General features: G+C 37.3%; 5 protein-coding genes across 10 annotated transcripts; 2 read left to right on the top strand and 3 right to left on the bottom strand.

Annotated features, from left to right (window-relative positions):
• Positions 1–36: 36 nt before the first annotated feature.
• Positions 37–3,822, bottom strand: LOC103858510 (RNA polymerase II C-terminal domain phosphatase-like 5). The gene has a single exon (XM_033288847.1). It carries the CDS (start codon positions 795–797, stop codon positions 96–98), a length of 702 nt encoding a protein of 233 aa, XP_033144738.1. The 5' UTR covers positions 798–3,822; the 3' UTR covers positions 37–95.
• Positions 3,823–4,084: 262 nt separating this feature from the next.
• On the bottom strand, positions 4,085–4,817 carry LOC103858509 (classical arabinogalactan protein 10). The gene has a single exon (XM_009135883.3). The coding sequence runs from the start codon at positions 4,663–4,665 to the stop codon at positions 4,285–4,287; it is 381 nt and encodes a 126-aa protein (XP_009134131.1). The 5' UTR covers positions 4,666–4,817; the 3' UTR covers positions 4,085–4,284.
• A 236-nt stretch (positions 4,818–5,053) lies between these two features.
• On the top strand, positions 5,054–7,177 carry LOC103858508 (F-box/kelch-repeat protein At4g38940). 3 transcript variants are annotated; one of them, XM_033288842.1, is made up of 2 exons: positions 5,054–5,162; positions 5,876–7,177. In XM_033288842.1, exon 2 carries the CDS (start codon positions 5,913–5,915, stop codon positions 7,011–7,013), a length of 1,101 nt encoding a protein of 366 aa, XP_033144733.1. In that variant the 5' UTR covers positions 5,054–5,162; positions 5,876–5,912; the 3' UTR covers positions 7,014–7,177. The 3 variants fall into 3 exon arrangements, with proteins under 3 accessions (XP_033144733.1, XP_009134129.2, XP_033144734.1); XM_009135881.3 differs by having other exon boundaries at positions 5,054–5,166; XM_033288843.1 differs by lacking the exon at positions 5,054–5,162 and adding an exon at positions 5,292–5,316.
• A 232-nt stretch (positions 7,178–7,409) lies between these two features.
• Positions 7,410–11,660, top strand: LOC103858507 (F-box/kelch-repeat protein At4g38940). 4 transcript variants are annotated; one of them, XM_009135879.2, is made up of 3 exons: positions 7,410–9,151; positions 9,884–9,912; positions 10,353–11,660. In XM_009135879.2, exon 3 carries the CDS (start codon positions 10,388–10,390, stop codon positions 11,321–11,323), a length of 936 nt encoding a protein of 311 aa, XP_009134127.2. In that variant the 5' UTR covers positions 7,410–9,151; positions 9,884–9,912; positions 10,353–10,387; the 3' UTR covers positions 11,324–11,660. The 4 variants fall into 4 exon arrangements, with proteins under 4 accessions (XP_009134127.2, XP_033144736.1, XP_033144735.1 ...); XM_033288845.1 differs by lacking the exon at positions 7,410–9,151 and having other exon boundaries at positions 9,884–9,902; XM_033288844.1 differs by lacking the exon at positions 7,410–9,151 and having other exon boundaries at positions 9,896–9,916.
• Positions 11,661–11,802: 142 nt separating this feature from the next.
• On the bottom strand, positions 11,803–16,341 carry LOC103858505 (isoamylase 3, chloroplastic). Its single transcript, XM_009135877.3, has 22 exons — positions 16,075–16,341; positions 15,753–15,995; positions 15,584–15,671; positions 15,279–15,515; positions 15,076–15,180; positions 14,782–14,886; positions 14,566–14,700; positions 14,364–14,450; positions 14,216–14,267; positions 14,052–14,115; positions 13,797–13,896; positions 13,622–13,722; positions 13,477–13,528; positions 13,320–13,382; positions 13,152–13,241; positions 13,008–13,080; positions 12,854–12,933; positions 12,671–12,775; positions 12,484–12,582; positions 12,333–12,394; positions 12,146–12,257; positions 11,803–12,065 (listed from the first exon to the last, which is right to left on the bottom strand). Exons 1-22 carry the CDS (start codon positions 16,167–16,169, stop codon positions 11,955–11,957), a joined length of 2,259 nt encoding a protein of 752 aa, XP_009134125.1. The 5' UTR covers positions 16,170–16,341; the 3' UTR covers positions 11,803–11,954.
• Positions 16,342–16,634: the final 293 nt, after the last annotated feature.

The following is a 16,634-nucleotide window of genomic DNA, read 5'->3' as shown; positions in this document are numbered from 1 at the left end:
AATAAACAAATTAGTATTTCAGATTATAAAATGTAGCTTTTACAATACAAAAGAAAAAACATTACACTTAGACTTATTGACAGTGAAAAGTGGAGTCAAAAGCAACACAGTGTACAAGGATCACGTATCAAGAGCCTCAAGTCGTTAGAATCCAAATCTTCGAATCTTGTATGAGCTTGTTGAAGGAGTTTCAGAACATTAGACAACGCTCCTTTGCTTCGACTCTCGTCTCTCTTCTTCTCTGCGTAAGATTCCCACTTCATCCCGTCTCTGAAATAATTGTACTTTGCGATCTCCAACAAGTTTCTCTTATTGTGTTGCGGCCAAACACTACTCGTGTCATCAACAATGACCACTCTTCGTTTATCAGCAGAGAGAAGATCAAGTGTCTTCTTATGAGGGCTTTTTTCTCTGGTTATCACTCTATCTCCGAAATATACTTTGTCTGGATCAATCAAACTCAGTACATTCTGCGCGTACCGGTAAGTGCCCATCGTGTAAACGTACATGTAGAAAAGCTTGTCGGCTTCTCGCAGAAACTCGTCAAGGAAAGGTCGTAACTTTATGAGATGCTCGTTGGGATTGCCTTTGTCGAACTTCCATAGATCAAGCCTTGAACCAACTTCTTCGGTTAGATATTTTTCTTTCTGAGAAAGCTTTGACACATGGACAGAATGGAGAAGAGTGTGATCCAAGTCAAGCACTAGGTGGAGTTTCTTCTTCTTCTTTTTCTCTTTGTTCAGACAGGAGGGTTTGGTTTTATCGAATAAACTAAAGAATTGCTTTATAAACGACATAGCTTCTGTGGCTTAATTGTTGTCTCTCGCCTGATCGAGGCAGTGACGAAAAGAACGACGGCGACACTAACCTAATTGAAATAGGAAAAACAATAAACGTAATTTGATCGGAGTCAACAAAGAGTAAATAATCGTTAATAATGAGTCTGATCTCGTTTGTATGTATAGCAGAGGGAGAGATTGGAGCTTTGGAGAAGAGTAACGAAAAAAGGAAATTACAAATTGATTTTCCTTTTCTGTAAACACTACGTGCGTGCTAACGCCTAATTCTAATCACAAAATTTGATTAACAGGCTCGCTCAAGCCAATAAATACACTAATTAAGGGTTTTGATTTTTGATTTGAGATGAGTCAGTCTAATAATATTAATATCTCATGTTCTTTTTTCAAGATGGTTTTTATGAGATGAATATGAATAATTAATTTAGATTTATAATTATTTGGGAGTTGGTTTTTTTTTTTTATCAAGAAAAAGATTTGATTTTTAATTTAAGATCAACTAGTTTTAATGAGGAGGAGGTGGATCAACATGTAAAAGCTTCAGGAAATTTAATTATTGTTATAACAAAAAACAGAAGCAAGTATTGTATGATATAAAGTCGGTCTAAAAATGTCATTCATTTGGGTTTAACTTCACATTGGGTAGTTCATGGTAATGAAAATGTAACCGGATATTATACATAATAATAGAACGTTTATAAAATAAATGGTTAACATGACCATAAATAAACGATATAAGTTTAAATTACCAAATTGTAATTAAAACATCAAATTCTAAAAATACTAACTGGTTATTCCATTTATTTTATTATTAGTCTGATAAAAAATGTTAATGAATAATGTTTCTATCCAGGTAGATGCAGCCAGGTTCGATCAGTGACAAACAAGTATCTATTTCTATCGGTGACTACCGAGCACTCAAATTTCCAATATGAATGTCCTTCATTTGATCTAACGAAGGTGATCATGAAAGATGCAAAACCATCTAGGTGGATGAAACGTCTTATGAAGTAGTTGGAAATGTTTGTGGGTATTTAAAATATTCCTGGACATAAATATTGTTAGTATGGTGTAATGTGCATGAAAATCAGTATGTATCTGGCATGTTGTTTTTTTGGTTTTTGATGGTTAGATATAATTTAACAACTGGATAATGTTATATATTTTCTATATATGTTTAATATAATTGGTTTTATTTAAATATAACCAGATTTGTTGATGTTTATGTTTAAGTATAAATTATAGTTAAAAAAGAGTTATATAAACAGATTTGTTGCATTAAATGTGAGATATCACGTAGATTTGGTGTCAAATATAACTGGTTTTCCTAATATGAAATGGTTCATGTGTTATAAAACAAGTTTTGTAGCATAATCCAAACTGTGGAGGGAAATTTTTGTGTCCCAACAATACATGTTGTGAAATTTATATGGTAGTTAAGAAATATATCATGAACGAAACAGCTGAAACGAAATTAACAATTTTATCTAATAAAAATGTCAAATATTCTGATTGTGTTTATCTTGTTCTTGCCGTAAACACCATCTTTTCATAAGTTCTTAGTTAAAACTCTTCAAAATATTCCTTTTCAAAAAAAAAAAAAAACTCTTCAAAATATTCTGATTGCTAAGTGTAAAATTTTTGTTTACCAAACAAAACTCGGCTCAATTGAGTTCAAGTCGGCTTAAGTCTGCTCCGACTTAAAAAGAAAAGAGAAAGAGAGTTTGTATATAAGGAAATGACCGATAACCAAGATGAAACATTCACAAACACTCACTTTTCCACGGTGGATCTCTTCTGTTTACCTTAATCTTGGCGAAAACACTATAGGTATGACTGGTAACCATCATAGGAACAATAGAAACTGATAGGAAATGAATGAGTAGGAACAAAATTTTAGAAATAATGAGAAATGATGGTTCCTTATCAAAATTAATGAGGAATTAATTTGTTCTATAATTCTCTATAAATAAAGAAACGAAGAGGAATGAAAAGGAAAATCTATTTCTCATAAATAATGGTAAAAAGTTTAAGGAATATTAAGGAACATAGTGTTTCTTCTCATTCCCTTGGTCACCAATCACACCCTATCTTTTCATAAATTTTTAATTAAAACTTCTTATAATCGTATTTTTATTCATCGATAAGTGTCTTTCAAATAACATTAGATTAAAAAATATATATAACATATGTTGTTTCGTGAAAAGAATACAAAGTAAAATAATATCGAACTTACATCACATCAGTTTTTGTAACAATTTTTGTTTAGAAACGTTGTACAAAGAAACGGTAAATTGTTAGTTAACAAATTTCCGTGTAAGTGTTTTTTCTTTTCTTTCTTAAACTAATTTCCGTGTATGTGTTGTTTCAGATATAAGGTTGTTCTGTATTTTTAATGACTATGTTTCAGATAGACTATGTTTCCGTTTAAACTCTGCTATATGATTTATACTCGTTGAGTATTAGTCTTCATTTTTGGCTGAGTTGTAAAACTGGGAAGGGAATCATCAAATGCGAATCGGATTCACATATATTGGACGCAACAACGCTATATTTGTTTCACATCTACTGGATCCAGCATTTTTCTTTTAAGTTTTGGCTACTCTCTTTTTGTCTTTTTGTCTTAATCTTTTTTTTTGGTTCATTTCGGAAAAAAAAAAATAGAATGTGACGAAACAAAAGAGAATGGAGTATTTTTTTTTTCGATTTCTGTTAATGATGGTATCTTCGTCTACATTCTATAGTAACACATTTTCGTTTTAACTTACAAAAAATCGTTTTGTTATGACACGCTTTACCTAAATTGGTTCAATATAAATATATAATACGTAGAAGCCCACATGTATGAGCCAATAGAATCCTAGTAAAAGTAAAAGCTTACAAGTATTCTTACAGCTGTCTCCATGTGACACCTACTCTTATCTTTCTGACCAAACCCAAGACTTTTCTAATCCACTTTTACAATTTCAACTTTCAATACGCAATTAAACATCGTTAACAAGTCTATAACCGACTTTCAGTTTCTAGTTTCATTTTAAAATATAATAAAGTGTTAGAAATAAGAGAGAACCGAACAAAAACAGACCAGCTGTTATTGCCACTACCGATAAACGACGAATTCACCGTTTTCAGACATTGCGACACGTGTCTAAACACGCACACGTTGCTGACCTTATAGTCATCACTACTAATCACCTTTTTCAACAATGAGTAAACCACTAATCACTTTTGATTAAGTTAAAACCACTTTTGAATTCAGTATATCACACATTCAAATCAGGATGCAATAATCAAAACCAGATAAATGTGATAACTAAACCATAAGTAATAATAACAAACGATATAACAAAAGGTATTTAAAGGTATTAGAGATCATCATAAAACCACAAATAAATCTCTAAACAAACTATTAAAAACCACCACGGATCGAATATCTACCGTCCATCGCTAAACTCTCGAATTATTAATACATAATCTAAACACCAAATTAAACCAACAAAGCGGCGACGAATAGGAATCCTAGGAAAGATCCGGCGGAGAGTGCAGCGGCGTCGTTAGGAGTAGATCCAGCAGGGGCATTTGCGTCAGGAGCTCCATCGGGTGTAAGCGAGATCGGAGGAGCCGGCGGTGAAGCGACGGTTGAGGTCGGTGAGCCAGCCGGAGGGGAAGTAGGAGCTGCCGTGGGAGTGACGGACGGCGGAGGAGTGGTGGCGCGTGAGGGAGTTGGTGCGGCGGTTCTCGGAGGCTGAGAAACTGGAGAAGTGGCTGGAAGAGGAGACCCTGTCGGAGATGCTCCCGGAGCCTGAGCTATGGCGGAGGAAACTATGAGAGCGAGGAGGAGGAAAACGGCGATGGACTTTGAGGCCATAGTTTCGTACTTTGAGATTTAAGACAAGAAGGAGAGAAAGAGAGATTGTTTCGAGAAGGGAGGAGACGAAGAGGCTTTATATATAGTGGAAACTGGAGAGTTACGTGAGAGATAGAGAGAGGTATGTGTTGTTTCTTCGAAAGAACACGAAAACGCGCTAATGGTTTAGTGTAATTTGTAAACCTAAGTCCAAAAGTGTTATCTTATTTATAATTCGAGTCCCATTTGGTCTTTTTTTTTATTACATTAGAAATTTTCTTAGTTTTGGTGATTCCTTCAACTAAATATTCAAGAAAAGCTGTGACTTAACGGGCTGACGAAGATGCTATTGGGCTATGGGCCTCGTATTAAAATGGAATTTATTATGGGCCACAAGTAAACGCTTTTTTTATAACATAAACCACTCCCACTCGTCCATGCATCTTCTCTTTCAACTCTTCGTCCCTTTTGCTCTCTGTGCGAGAAGGACACCCTCCCAAAGTTCGTTCTCGCTGCTTGTAGGTTTGCCGCAAAATCTCAAGCCCTCTATATCTTTCTCTGTTCTTCTCTTATTATATCTTGTTCGATTGGTTTCTCCTTGTTGTTGTTGAAATCTGAGTGTAACTTTTTTGGGTGGTTATTGTTGAAATTTGTGAGATAAAATGGTCCGAAGTAAGTCATGCGTACATTTCATGACCAATAATTAGATAAAAATTGAATCTTTTGTCTGTCTGCTTAGTTTTATGAGTAAAACCCTAATCTTTACCCATTACTTGTTTTGTGGTCTTGGAATCAGCTTCTTAGCTATTTACTCTTTCGTTCTGCTTACTACTTGTGTCTTGACTTGGTATCAGCTTCCTAGCTATTTACACTTTCGTCTTCTTGCTTGAGATGATATATCTGAACTTAGAATGTCTGAACTTGAAATGTCTGAGCTTGAATGTATGAACTTGAAATGTCTGAACTTGGAATGTCTGAGTTTGAAGATGTCTAAGTTTGAAATTCTGAGCTTGAAGATGAATGAACTTGAAGATGTATGAACTTGAAATTTATGAACTTGAAATGTCTGAACTTAAAAGAACTTGAATGTCTTAACATGAAAAATGTCTTAACATGAAAAATGTCTGAACTTGGAATGTCTCTGAACTTGGAATGTCTGAATTTGGTATCAGCGAACAATCTTTTCTCTTTTAGGCTAACCAATAACATTGTTTCTTTTTTTTTTGTTCAGGTTGATTTCCTGATTCACTCAGTCACCGCTGTTCTAGATGTCTGAAAACATGGAGCAGTTCTTGGAGCTGTCAGTGTCTCCCCTGATTCCGTCGCTTCCAGACGACGTCACCGTTGATATCGTGGCTCGTGTGCCCAGAAGCCACTACCCGACACTCTCCCTCGTCTCCAAGAAGTTCAGGAAACTCATTGCCTCGCCTAAGCTCTACAAGAGGCGATCTCAGCTAGGCATCACCCAACACTGTCTCTACGCTCTTCTCCGCAACCGCGACACGGGTGACTGCCGTTTCTACATCCTCCACCGAAAACTCAACAGCAGTAACCGCTTGGTCATCGTCCGATCACTTTCTCCCGTGTCTTACCGTGGAAGCTTTGTCTCGGTGGGTTCGAAGGTGTACGTGTTCAACGATGTCGATGCCCTCTGCATTGACTGTGCCTCCCACACGGCGCAGCCCATCCCTGACATGCCTCAGCGCATCTCGGCAACTCCCATGCCTAGTAGAGTTGCTAATGTCATCGACGGGAAGGTTTACCTGATCGGTGATTCCCGTTTCACTTTTGATCGTGGGGTGTCGTGGAGGAAAACAGTGATGGTGCTTGATGCAGAAACGCAGACGTGGGAGCCTGTGATTAGAAAAGAAGACATGCGGGTTGGTCCTCTTTGGTCTGATGCGGTGGTGATGGAGGATAAGATTTGCATGAGAGGTATTAGGGAGAGCTATTCTATTGTTTACGACCCAAAGGAAAACAAGTGGGAGATGAACGAGGTGTTGAACTCTAAGGACTGGGAGGGTGGGTGTGTCGTTGATGATGTCCTCTACTATCTTGATTGCTCTGACAAGGCGTTAAGGGCGTATGATCCAAAGCAGAGCCGCTGGAGTGTTGTCTACGGTTTGGATGAGTTTTTGGCGGCTGAGACTACCCAATCAAAGTGGGCCAATGCGGTGAAGTGCGGTGAGAAGAAGTTGGCGCTCTTCTTTCTTAAAACACATGACGGCAAGAAGGTCATTTGCTGCGCGGAGATCGCTTTGGAAAGGCGCCAAGGTGGAGAGATTTGGGGTAAGATGGAGTCGTTTGATGCTGTCATCGAGGATGGTGGGCTGTTTGACGTGATGAAATGTGTAGCTGTTACGGTTTGATGCAGCATGAACTCTATTTAGGTCTTTCATATTTTCATTTATCCTAAATGCCATTTCGTGTGGTTGTAATTTCACTTATCCTAAATGCCATCTCGTGTGGTTGTAAGACTTGTGCTGTGTTCAGTTAAATTTGCTATGTTTTAATCTTGAATCGTTTCCTTAGACACGAAGTTTGCATCGTCACGGCCTCATCACTGGTTTAATGTATAATTCGAAATGTAGTCGGTTTTAGAATCTTACATGTTATCAGATTTGACGAGACATATATGTTTGGTTCATGCTCAACTTATGATGCACACTAAATGTAAGATCTTATGATGCAAACTAAATGTAAGATTCGCTAATGTTTGGTGCCCATGTTAAAACTATGATGCAAGCCTTTAGGGAGATGAATCAAAGAAAAGGGAACATATGAGTTTCGGATGAAATGAAAACCTTATAAAAACACACACACACAAACACCTTTTTTTTCCAACATTGGCTTGAGACACACACACCATTGCTCGAAACATATATGTTTATATATTGTTTCTGTTGATTGAAAATGTCGTCTTTTTTTAGAATTTCACGTACTAATCAAATATGACGAGACACTTACGGATCTTTTACCAAAGAAAATCAAGGATCTGCTTTGCTTTACATGGACTTGAGAAGGATCGAAGAGAATGGAGCCACTTAATGATTACAAATTATCTAAATGCATTTGAAATATATATCATAATAAAATAAGTTTTTTTAGTAGACATTTTTATGAACAACTTCTAGATTTAAAATTAGCCAGTCTATTAAGTCAAAGAATTAACTTATAGAAATTATTACAAGATTCAAAAGAAAATTAAAATTAAGATTAGAATACAAAAATATGGTATTACATCACCCCTCTTAGTTGAGTATTTTTCTTCATAAAATATTATTCATATTTTAAAATAACAAAGTCTCTTAATCTCTTTTAAAATAACAAATCTCTTTATTAAAATTTCATACTCGTGTAGTTGTGAAGGCCAACTACCTAGTATATCTTAAATTACCAATCAATTGATCGCTTGTTATATTAAAGAAAAAAATAAGTTGTACAAAAATAATCTCAAAAAAATATAGAGAACATCCGTTGTTGATTTTCATTTTTCCATTTGAACGTGTTTAAGGAATTATCTCCCTCCCTACTCCTCTCGTTCGATTCGTGGAGGGTTATTGATTCAGCATGAACACTACTTAACGATTCCAAGGGATTCCTTAGCCATATAAAGGTCAATTGGATTCTGCTATTCGTGTATTTCAACCACAATAATACAAATCGTTCTAGTATTCTTTAGTTGCCCTAGCTACTAGAACTTATTGTTGTTGTAAGTTACAAAAAAAAAACTTATTGTTGTTGTACCAGTAATTTTATTAATACATATTTGCTTTAGTCGTACTATAATTGTTTTAACAGTACCTACAATTTTTAAAAATAGCTTCGATTTAATCTTTATACACGACAATGGACGTGTTAAACAACGAACATATTTTCTAACACCAGTGTAATGATTTTTGTATGTTTCAAAATTGTATAAAATAAACCAAATCATCTTTAAATATCAATTTTGTATCTGTTTTCAAAAACTCCGGTTTCATAACAGAATTTTGATTTTTTACATTACCCATATCAAATATATAATCTATTAATAAGAAAATTTCATGAAAATGACAAAATTTTACCTTTAAATGGAGATTCAAAATTGTCAAATGTAGAATGGTGGGTGAGGAGAATTATGGCGAAGGGGGAAGAATGTTAAGTTAGTGAAATCCTTGTTGAATTGTTGTATGAATATTTAATTTGAAGTTTAATTTTTTAGTTTAATATAGATAATAGGTGAGATGTCAATTATATTACAAAGAAAAGAATAGGTCATGAGAAGAAACAAATGGTATAAATAGTAAGATTATTAAGGAGTAGTGAGATTAAAATGTTTCCCATTAAGGAATTTTAGTTACTTGTCCATTATTTTTGCCTTTTTGGGTTATTATGGACTCAATCCCATAATAAAATTTATTTTATTATAATTCACTAATAAAGCAACTTTTCAATCCCTATAAAGAGTTTTCCATTCTCTGCTTCTTCTTTCATGCAACTCCTCGTCTATTTGGGTCTTGAGAGTGTCTTACGTAGAGATGTCAATTGGACACACTGTCCATTGGTTACCGATGTCCAAGCCCATTTGGACTAACCAAATTAGACCAATAAATAAAGCTGTCCAGTTGGTCGAAACCCAATAAACTCCAAATCCAATGGGCTTAAACCAAATGGACATGGGCGGTCCAATGGGTTTCCAATGGAAATCACTCTTTTTCGGCTCTCGTCTCTGCGACTCTCATCTCTTCCCGTTCTCTCTCGATGAAGTCGACTCACGACGACTCTCCGTTCTCTCTCCCCTCAGCGTCTTAATCCTCGACTCTCTCTCTCTCTCGGCGTCTCGATCCGCCTCTCTCTCTCTCTCGGCGTCTCGATCATCTCTCTCTCTTTCTCGCGAGTCGCGACTCTCGATCCGATTTGCCTCTCTCGTATGTCTCTTCACTCTGTCGCTCTATGTATGAACTAATATATGAATTTTCTATGCTTTGGATATGTAAAACTTATGAAACTTAATGTGTAAAACTTGAAATTTATGTTTTTTATGGATGTTTCACAAAAAAAAATGTTTTTTATGGATTTAGCATATTAAAGCAGAAATTGTATTTGGGCTTTGTGGAATGCCCATTTGGACTTGGGCCAATTTGGTCTGGACAATTTGGTCTGGTACAATTTGGGCTTAAAAAAATAATGTCCATTTGGACTGTTGTGTCCATTTGGACAACCCATTTGGACTTGGGCAGCCCAATTGACATCTCTAGTCTTACGTAAACCTTAAGTTACTTGCAGGCTTGTACTCAAAATCTGAAATTTTTCTTTCTCTCACTCTCCATCCTCCGTTTCTATTTAGTTTGATTGGTTTCTTTTATCTTGTTGTTGAAAATCTGAGTGTAACTTTTTGGGTGGTTATGGTTTTTCCTCCTGCATACACTTCATGACCAATAATTACATAAAAATTGAAACTGTTGTTTGTATGCTGTAAACCCTAATATTCACCCATTACTTGCATGGTTTGTGGTCTTCAAATCAGCTTCTTAGCTATTTACTCTTTCTGCTTCTCTTTGTGATTCTTGCTTGATATGATATGTCTGAAGGTGGAATGTCTGAACTTGCTTGAATTGTCTGAGTTTGAAATGTCTGAACTTGAAATGATGTCTGAACTTAGAATCAGCTAGCACTCTTTTGTGTTTTAGGCTAGCCAATAACATATTTCCTTTTTTTTTGTTAAGGTTGATTTCCTGATCCACTCAACCACAGCTTTCACATGTCTGAAAACATGGAGCAGCCTCTGAGTCCGTCGCTTCCAGATGACGTCATCATTGACATCGTAGCTCGTGTGCCCAGAAGCTATTACCCGACTCTCTCCCTCGTTTCCAAGAGTTTCAGGAAACTCATTGCCTCTCCTACGTTCTACAAGAGGCGATCCTTCCTAGGCATCACCCAACACCGCATCTATGCCGTCCTCCGCAGCCGCAAAACTCGTGATGATTTCAGTTTCTACATTCTCCACAGGAAACTCAAATGCAGTAACCGCTTGGTCATCGTCGGATCACGTACACTTCATCACATGTGTTCCCGTGGAAGCTATGTCTCGGTTGGTTCGAAGGTGTACGGGTTTAACGATCTACATGCGCTCAGCATTGACTGCACCTCTCACACGTCTCAGCCCATCTCTGACATTCCTCAGCTCATGACTAATAAAGTTGCTAATGTCATCGACAAGAAGATTTACCTGATTGGTGGTTCCTTTTTGCCGGATGAAAGTGGGTCGCGGGAAGCGTGGAAGAATGCAGTCACGGTGTTTGATACAGAAACACAATCATGGGAGTGTAAGTTGGTAAAGGAAGACATGCATGTAGGTCTTGGTCCCTTTTGGTCTGATTCTATGGTGATGGAGGGTAAGATTTACCTGAAAGATTACAGCCACAGCAACTTTTTTGCTTATGAACCAGAGGAAAGGAAATGGGAATTGATGGACAAGGTGTTGAATTATCATAAATGGGTGGGTGCGTGTGTGGTTGACGATGTCTTGTACTATCACGATTGTTTCGATATGGTGTTGAAGGCGTATGATCCAAAGCAGAGGTGTTGGAGTGTTGTCAACGGTTTGAAAGATTTTTTGGCCGTGGAGACTGCCCACTCAGTTAGGTCCGAAAGCGGTGAGCTATGGCGAGAAGAAGCTGGCTCTCTTCTTTCATAAAAACAATGACGGCAAAGAGGTCATTTGCTGTGCAGAGATTGCTTTGGAAAGGCGCCAAGGAGGAGAGATTTGGGGTCACAAGGAGTCGTGTGATGTTGTGTTTGAGGATGGGATGTTTGACATGGTCAAATTTGTTTCTGTTACCGTCTGATGCAGCATAATAATAATATCTCTATTTAGATCCCTTCGTATTTTAAATTATCCTAAATGCCATCTCGTGTGGTTGTAATAAGTTTGCTAACATCGTTTATGTTAAGACAAAACCTCGAGAGTGTGTGTTGTTTTATGCTGTCGTTTAAAACTTTGGGCTATGGTCTATTAAATTTGCTATGTTTTATTCTTGAATAATTAATTACCTTAGAACTGAAGTTTCCCTCCTCTTCACAGGTTAAATTTTACGAGACATTTATGTTTGGTTCCCATGTTCAACTATGATGCAAGTATTTAATAGAGATGAGTTAAAGAAATGGAGTTTGAGATGAAATAAAAACCTTAAACAAACATACACCTGCCATTATTCGATATATAAATGTATATATTGTATCTTTTGATTGGAAATGTCGTCTATTTTAGAATTTTACATATTAATCAAATAAACACTTATGGATCTTTTACAATGATGTGCTTTATTTTACATGGACTTGAGAAGGATGGAAGAGAATGGAGCCACATTGTATGCCTCAGCCACGCCTGCCACACCTTCCTTTACAAAATCATCCGGTGACTCGAGGTTTGTGTCAGCCTGGTGCAAATTTTGACAACTGAGTCGGTCATGAAAAGTCAGAGAACCAAAGAAGATGAAAGAAAGAAAGAAACACTTACCACACGGAACCATTGCTTTCCCGACGGTGGCAGTGGAATCAGAGCCTTGACAAAGTAGTCATGGGCGTTGAAAGCCGCATAGACGTCTTGGCCGCTTACACCATCATGGAGCCTACAAAAAACAATCATATACTTATTAAATAGTTAGAAGCAATAATACAAATAATGAGACATCTTTGTCAATTACGTGAAAGCTAGGAACTTGCTCTCAGGATTGTCCCAATTATCTTCATGCCACGTAATCTCTCCCTTCACACCAAAAAGAAAACACATTACATATAAGAGTAAGCACAAAGACTCAAGGTATACATGTAAACGAGAGGATAACGATTATCTACTTTGCTGAGGAAATTTCCGTGCTTGAGTACATGATGTGAATGTCGGAACTTGATCAACTCTGAAAAGAACCTGAAATGGCTCTCCTTCTTTGCGTCGAGCTGGATTTTTTAAAAGAAACAACAAGACATGACACAACAGTTAGTTACAGGGGAGAATCCATAACAACCGCGAGATGTTAAGACTTGCCTCTTTCCACTGGAAATTGTTGAGAGCAGTATCATGTCCGTAGCTATTGTTATTACCATATCGGGTGTGTCCATATTCGTCTCCCATTAGCATCATTGGTGTTCCCTGATATCATTGATCAAGGGTCGGTCTCATATAAGATTGTAAACAACAATATCAGAGTATGTTGGCAATAGTTTTTACCTGAGAAATCATCAAAGCTAAATGAAAATTCTTCATTTGTCGAACACGTAAGGACTTGATGTGAGTATCACCAGTTTCCCCTGTCACGAAACAGAGTATTAACTTGAATACTAAAACCAAGAAACTTCGATTGTGATAAAGTTATAAATTGTACCTTCCGAACCACAGTTCCAGCTATAATTGTCGTTACATCCATCATTTCCTCCTTCTCCATTGGCTTCATTGTGCTATAAATTACAGAAGAGATATGTTAAGGCATAGACTCATTAACATCATTACATGGGAATATCAAAAGTACCTTAGAATTGTATGTTACAAGATCTCGCAATGTGAATCCATCATGCGCAATTATGAAATTTACACCGTGGTAAGGCTTCCGCTGGTTAACCTATATAGGAGAAAGCGAGTAATTGCGATGATCTCATGAAACCTACAAATAAAAATCAATAACTTGAATGTATCTTACCTGGTAAAGATCAGAAGATCCTGAAACCCGAGTAGCAAAGCTTCCTTTCATACCACAGTCACCCTTAAAATTGTGGAACATAAGAGTGTTTCTACAATAAGTCTTCTTCTAACATCATTGTGTATACCAGATAAAACAAAAATCCATTGTTATATACCTTGATAAATCTTCTCACATCATCCCTGTACATCCCATTCCACTCAGCCCACCTGAATTTGAAAGAAAAATCCAGTTACTATGAGAGGAACAACCAAGTATAGTATTATCTATCACAATTTGGAAATCTAAGCTAAAACTGCTACCTATCCCAATTTGGAAACTTCCCGACAAGATATAATCCTCCACAATCCCAAGGCTCTGCAATTATTTTACATCTTGAGAGAACAGAATCTTTCGCGATTGCCTGATTCATTAAGAAATTTCAAAATAAATATGCTTACGGCTACCGTTATATCTGATAATACACAATCAACTTACCCTTATGAGTGGGGGAGCACTGAGTGGGGATCCATCTGTGTCCCGGCACAACACACTAGCAAGATCAAATCGGAAACCATCCACATGGTACTCCGTGACCCTGCGTTTAGAAAAAGAGAAGAAAGCAGAACAGAGAGTGATTGACTATGTGAAGCAACCAACGAAATATCTATTTTCAGGATATTTGGTCCATTATTTACAGTGGCTAACAGTGGATACATAATGATATTTGATCCATTATGATTATTTCCGTACCAGTGCTTTAAGCTATCTAGTATTAGCTCCATAACAACAGGATGGTTACAGTTCAGTGTATTTCCTGGAAACACAAAACAAAAGAGACGTTGAAGGTTATATTATTAATTTGAATTACAAATTTTCAAAAGTCAAGCCTGTATACGCTTCAAAAATAAAATTACCACAGCCGGAATAGTTAAGCAGTTGGTTGTTTGGATCAAGCATGTAATAAATCTGCAGATGAATTTCACACAGTTTTGAGGTCCAAATATCAAGATAATATTCATTAATAAACAAACTCAGATGAGAGTCACCACTCTTATGACTCACCTTATTGTCTATGCCACGAAACGAAGTGGTATAAGGGTACTTATCATCAGCTTCATTGGTATGATTATAAACTACGTCCAAAATAACCTGCCGAAAAAGAATGGTAAGAATATTTCTCAAGAATCATCAGTTACATAAGTTAAGCAAAAAGAGACTAGAGGCTCCAAGAAAAAAAGGGGGCAAAACAAAGAGCGTTGCTTGCCTCTATACCAGCAGAATGTAAGGCTTTGACCATTTCCTTAAACTCTTTGGAAGCTTTAATAGGATCTCCCTCACCACTAGCATAACGACTCATTGGAGCAAAAAAGTTAACTGTCGAGTAACCCCATGTGTTAACCTAGCAAACGAAAAACTCTTTTAGCTTGTGGAAGCGTTGGAGAATCACACTCCTGTATACAAGTATTAGACTTGTGCTTACCATGTGATCTCTAGGATTAGGACGCCTCTGAAGCTCCAGTTCATCAAACTCAAAGACTGGCAATAGCTCCACTGCATTAATACCCAGATCCAGAAGGTGTGGTATCTTTCAACACAAAGAAGTTACAAGAGAGATATAAATAAACATTGCACATAAACATACAACCAGATGAAACGTATTCTCTCGCTATCTGTGATAAATGATAGAGTATTTCTTGCTATTAGCTCTTCTGCTCATCAGATAATATGTAATCAATCATATCATCATACTTGAGAGGTAGAATACTGTTGTTACCTTCTCAATGAGAGCGAGGTAACTTCCTGCTATAGATGGATCAATCCCACTGGACTCATCCGCAGTAAAAGCACGAACATTCATTTCATAAATAACAAGATCCTTCTGCAATACAGTGACCGATGGTAAAAGAATTGAAAAAACAGTAGACCAGAGTCATCAAAATTAGCTCAGAAACAGAATCGTGCAAATGAAATTCGTACCTCAGGGATGTTAGGGAACTTGTAGTCATCTCCCCAGTCAAATGGAGAGGTCTCAAAGTCATAAGTTCCATAGAACTGAGCAAACTTCTGGCTACTATCTCCAAAAAAGCTCCGGCCTTTAACAAGCTTTGCATAAGGATCCAGAAGCAGAATGCTACTGTCAAAGCGATGCCCTTGGTTCCACTCTCCAGGACCATCAACACGGTAACCATAAAGAACATTTCTGAGTGGCAAATCCTATCACAACGTACAAAAAATCATGAGAAGACTGACAACAAGAAACGAATTGTCTAAAGGAATACAACCTCAACACAAATGTGCCACGTGTCTCCAGTCTTGTTTACTCTGGGATCCAAAACCAACTCCACAACATCCACATCATCTTCCTTATCACTATCAACCAAAGAACACAAACAAAGTTTAAAATCAAGAAGCTGAGAGACATTGGCAAGAAACAAAACATATGATTTTAACCTCTGAGGAAGTGATAAGCAGAGTGTGACAGAAGTAGCGTTGTGAGAGAAGAGAGCGAAGTTGATTCCTTTGTCCACTTGGGAGACACCAAGAGGAGACTTCTCACCAGAGGAAACATTGAAGGACTGTTTATTAGTTTCCGCCATTTGAGATGATTCTTCCTCTATCACGCGCTCTCGTGCGCGTCGACAAGTGACCTTAAGCGTTGAACGACGGGTACAAACCGGAGCTCCGGTCACTCTCCTGCTCAAAATTCAAATCAGAATTGTGATTTTCGGATCGCGATTTCGATTCGAAGTGAGGGAAGCTGTAACTGACTAACCGTATGGGAATGAAGCCGGTGAAGACATTACCAGAGGAGTGCAGCGCCGGGGGAAAACGGGAAGCAGCGCGGGAATAAGAAGGTGAGGCGAGCATCGGTTCTCTTCGATTCGTTCGATGATCGGAGAGAAGTGAGATGTTAGTGATGGGACTTTGGGAGAAACAACAAAAAAGTAGAGTTTCGAGAATGGAGGAGAACCGTTCATTGAGGTGACTGTCTGTCACGTGAACGGAAGAGCGCGAGTCTTGTGTATTTCCTTACTTCTTTGTTTTCTTTTTTATGGGGATTTTCTTGTTTGTCATTTTCCGGGAAAATATCTTTTTGGTTTGAGAAAAAGTAATTATGATAGTTACTTACTTACTTGCAGAACGTTTTTTTTTTTTAAAACGCTAATACTTCATTGATCACACTTTCAGCAAGTACGCTTTGCTCCTTTGATATTATGATGAGAATGAAACTGCAAGCAGGACAGCTGGTTTAGAAATGGCACCATCACTAGCAAAAATGATAGAATTGTAATGGAGAGTTTTCAAACTTTCAATAGCCCAAATCCAGCTTTT

Source organism: Brassica rapa, chromosome A03 (assembly GCF_000309985.2).
Source record: "Brassica rapa cultivar Chiifu-401-42 chromosome A03, CAAS_Brap_v3.01, whole genome shotgun sequence".
Taxonomy (NCBI): domain Eukaryota; kingdom Viridiplantae; phylum Streptophyta; class Magnoliopsida; order Brassicales; family Brassicaceae; genus Brassica; species Brassica rapa.
The sequence above is the reverse complement of the archived record's forward strand: the minus strand, read 5'-3'. Positions and strand labels throughout refer to the sequence as shown.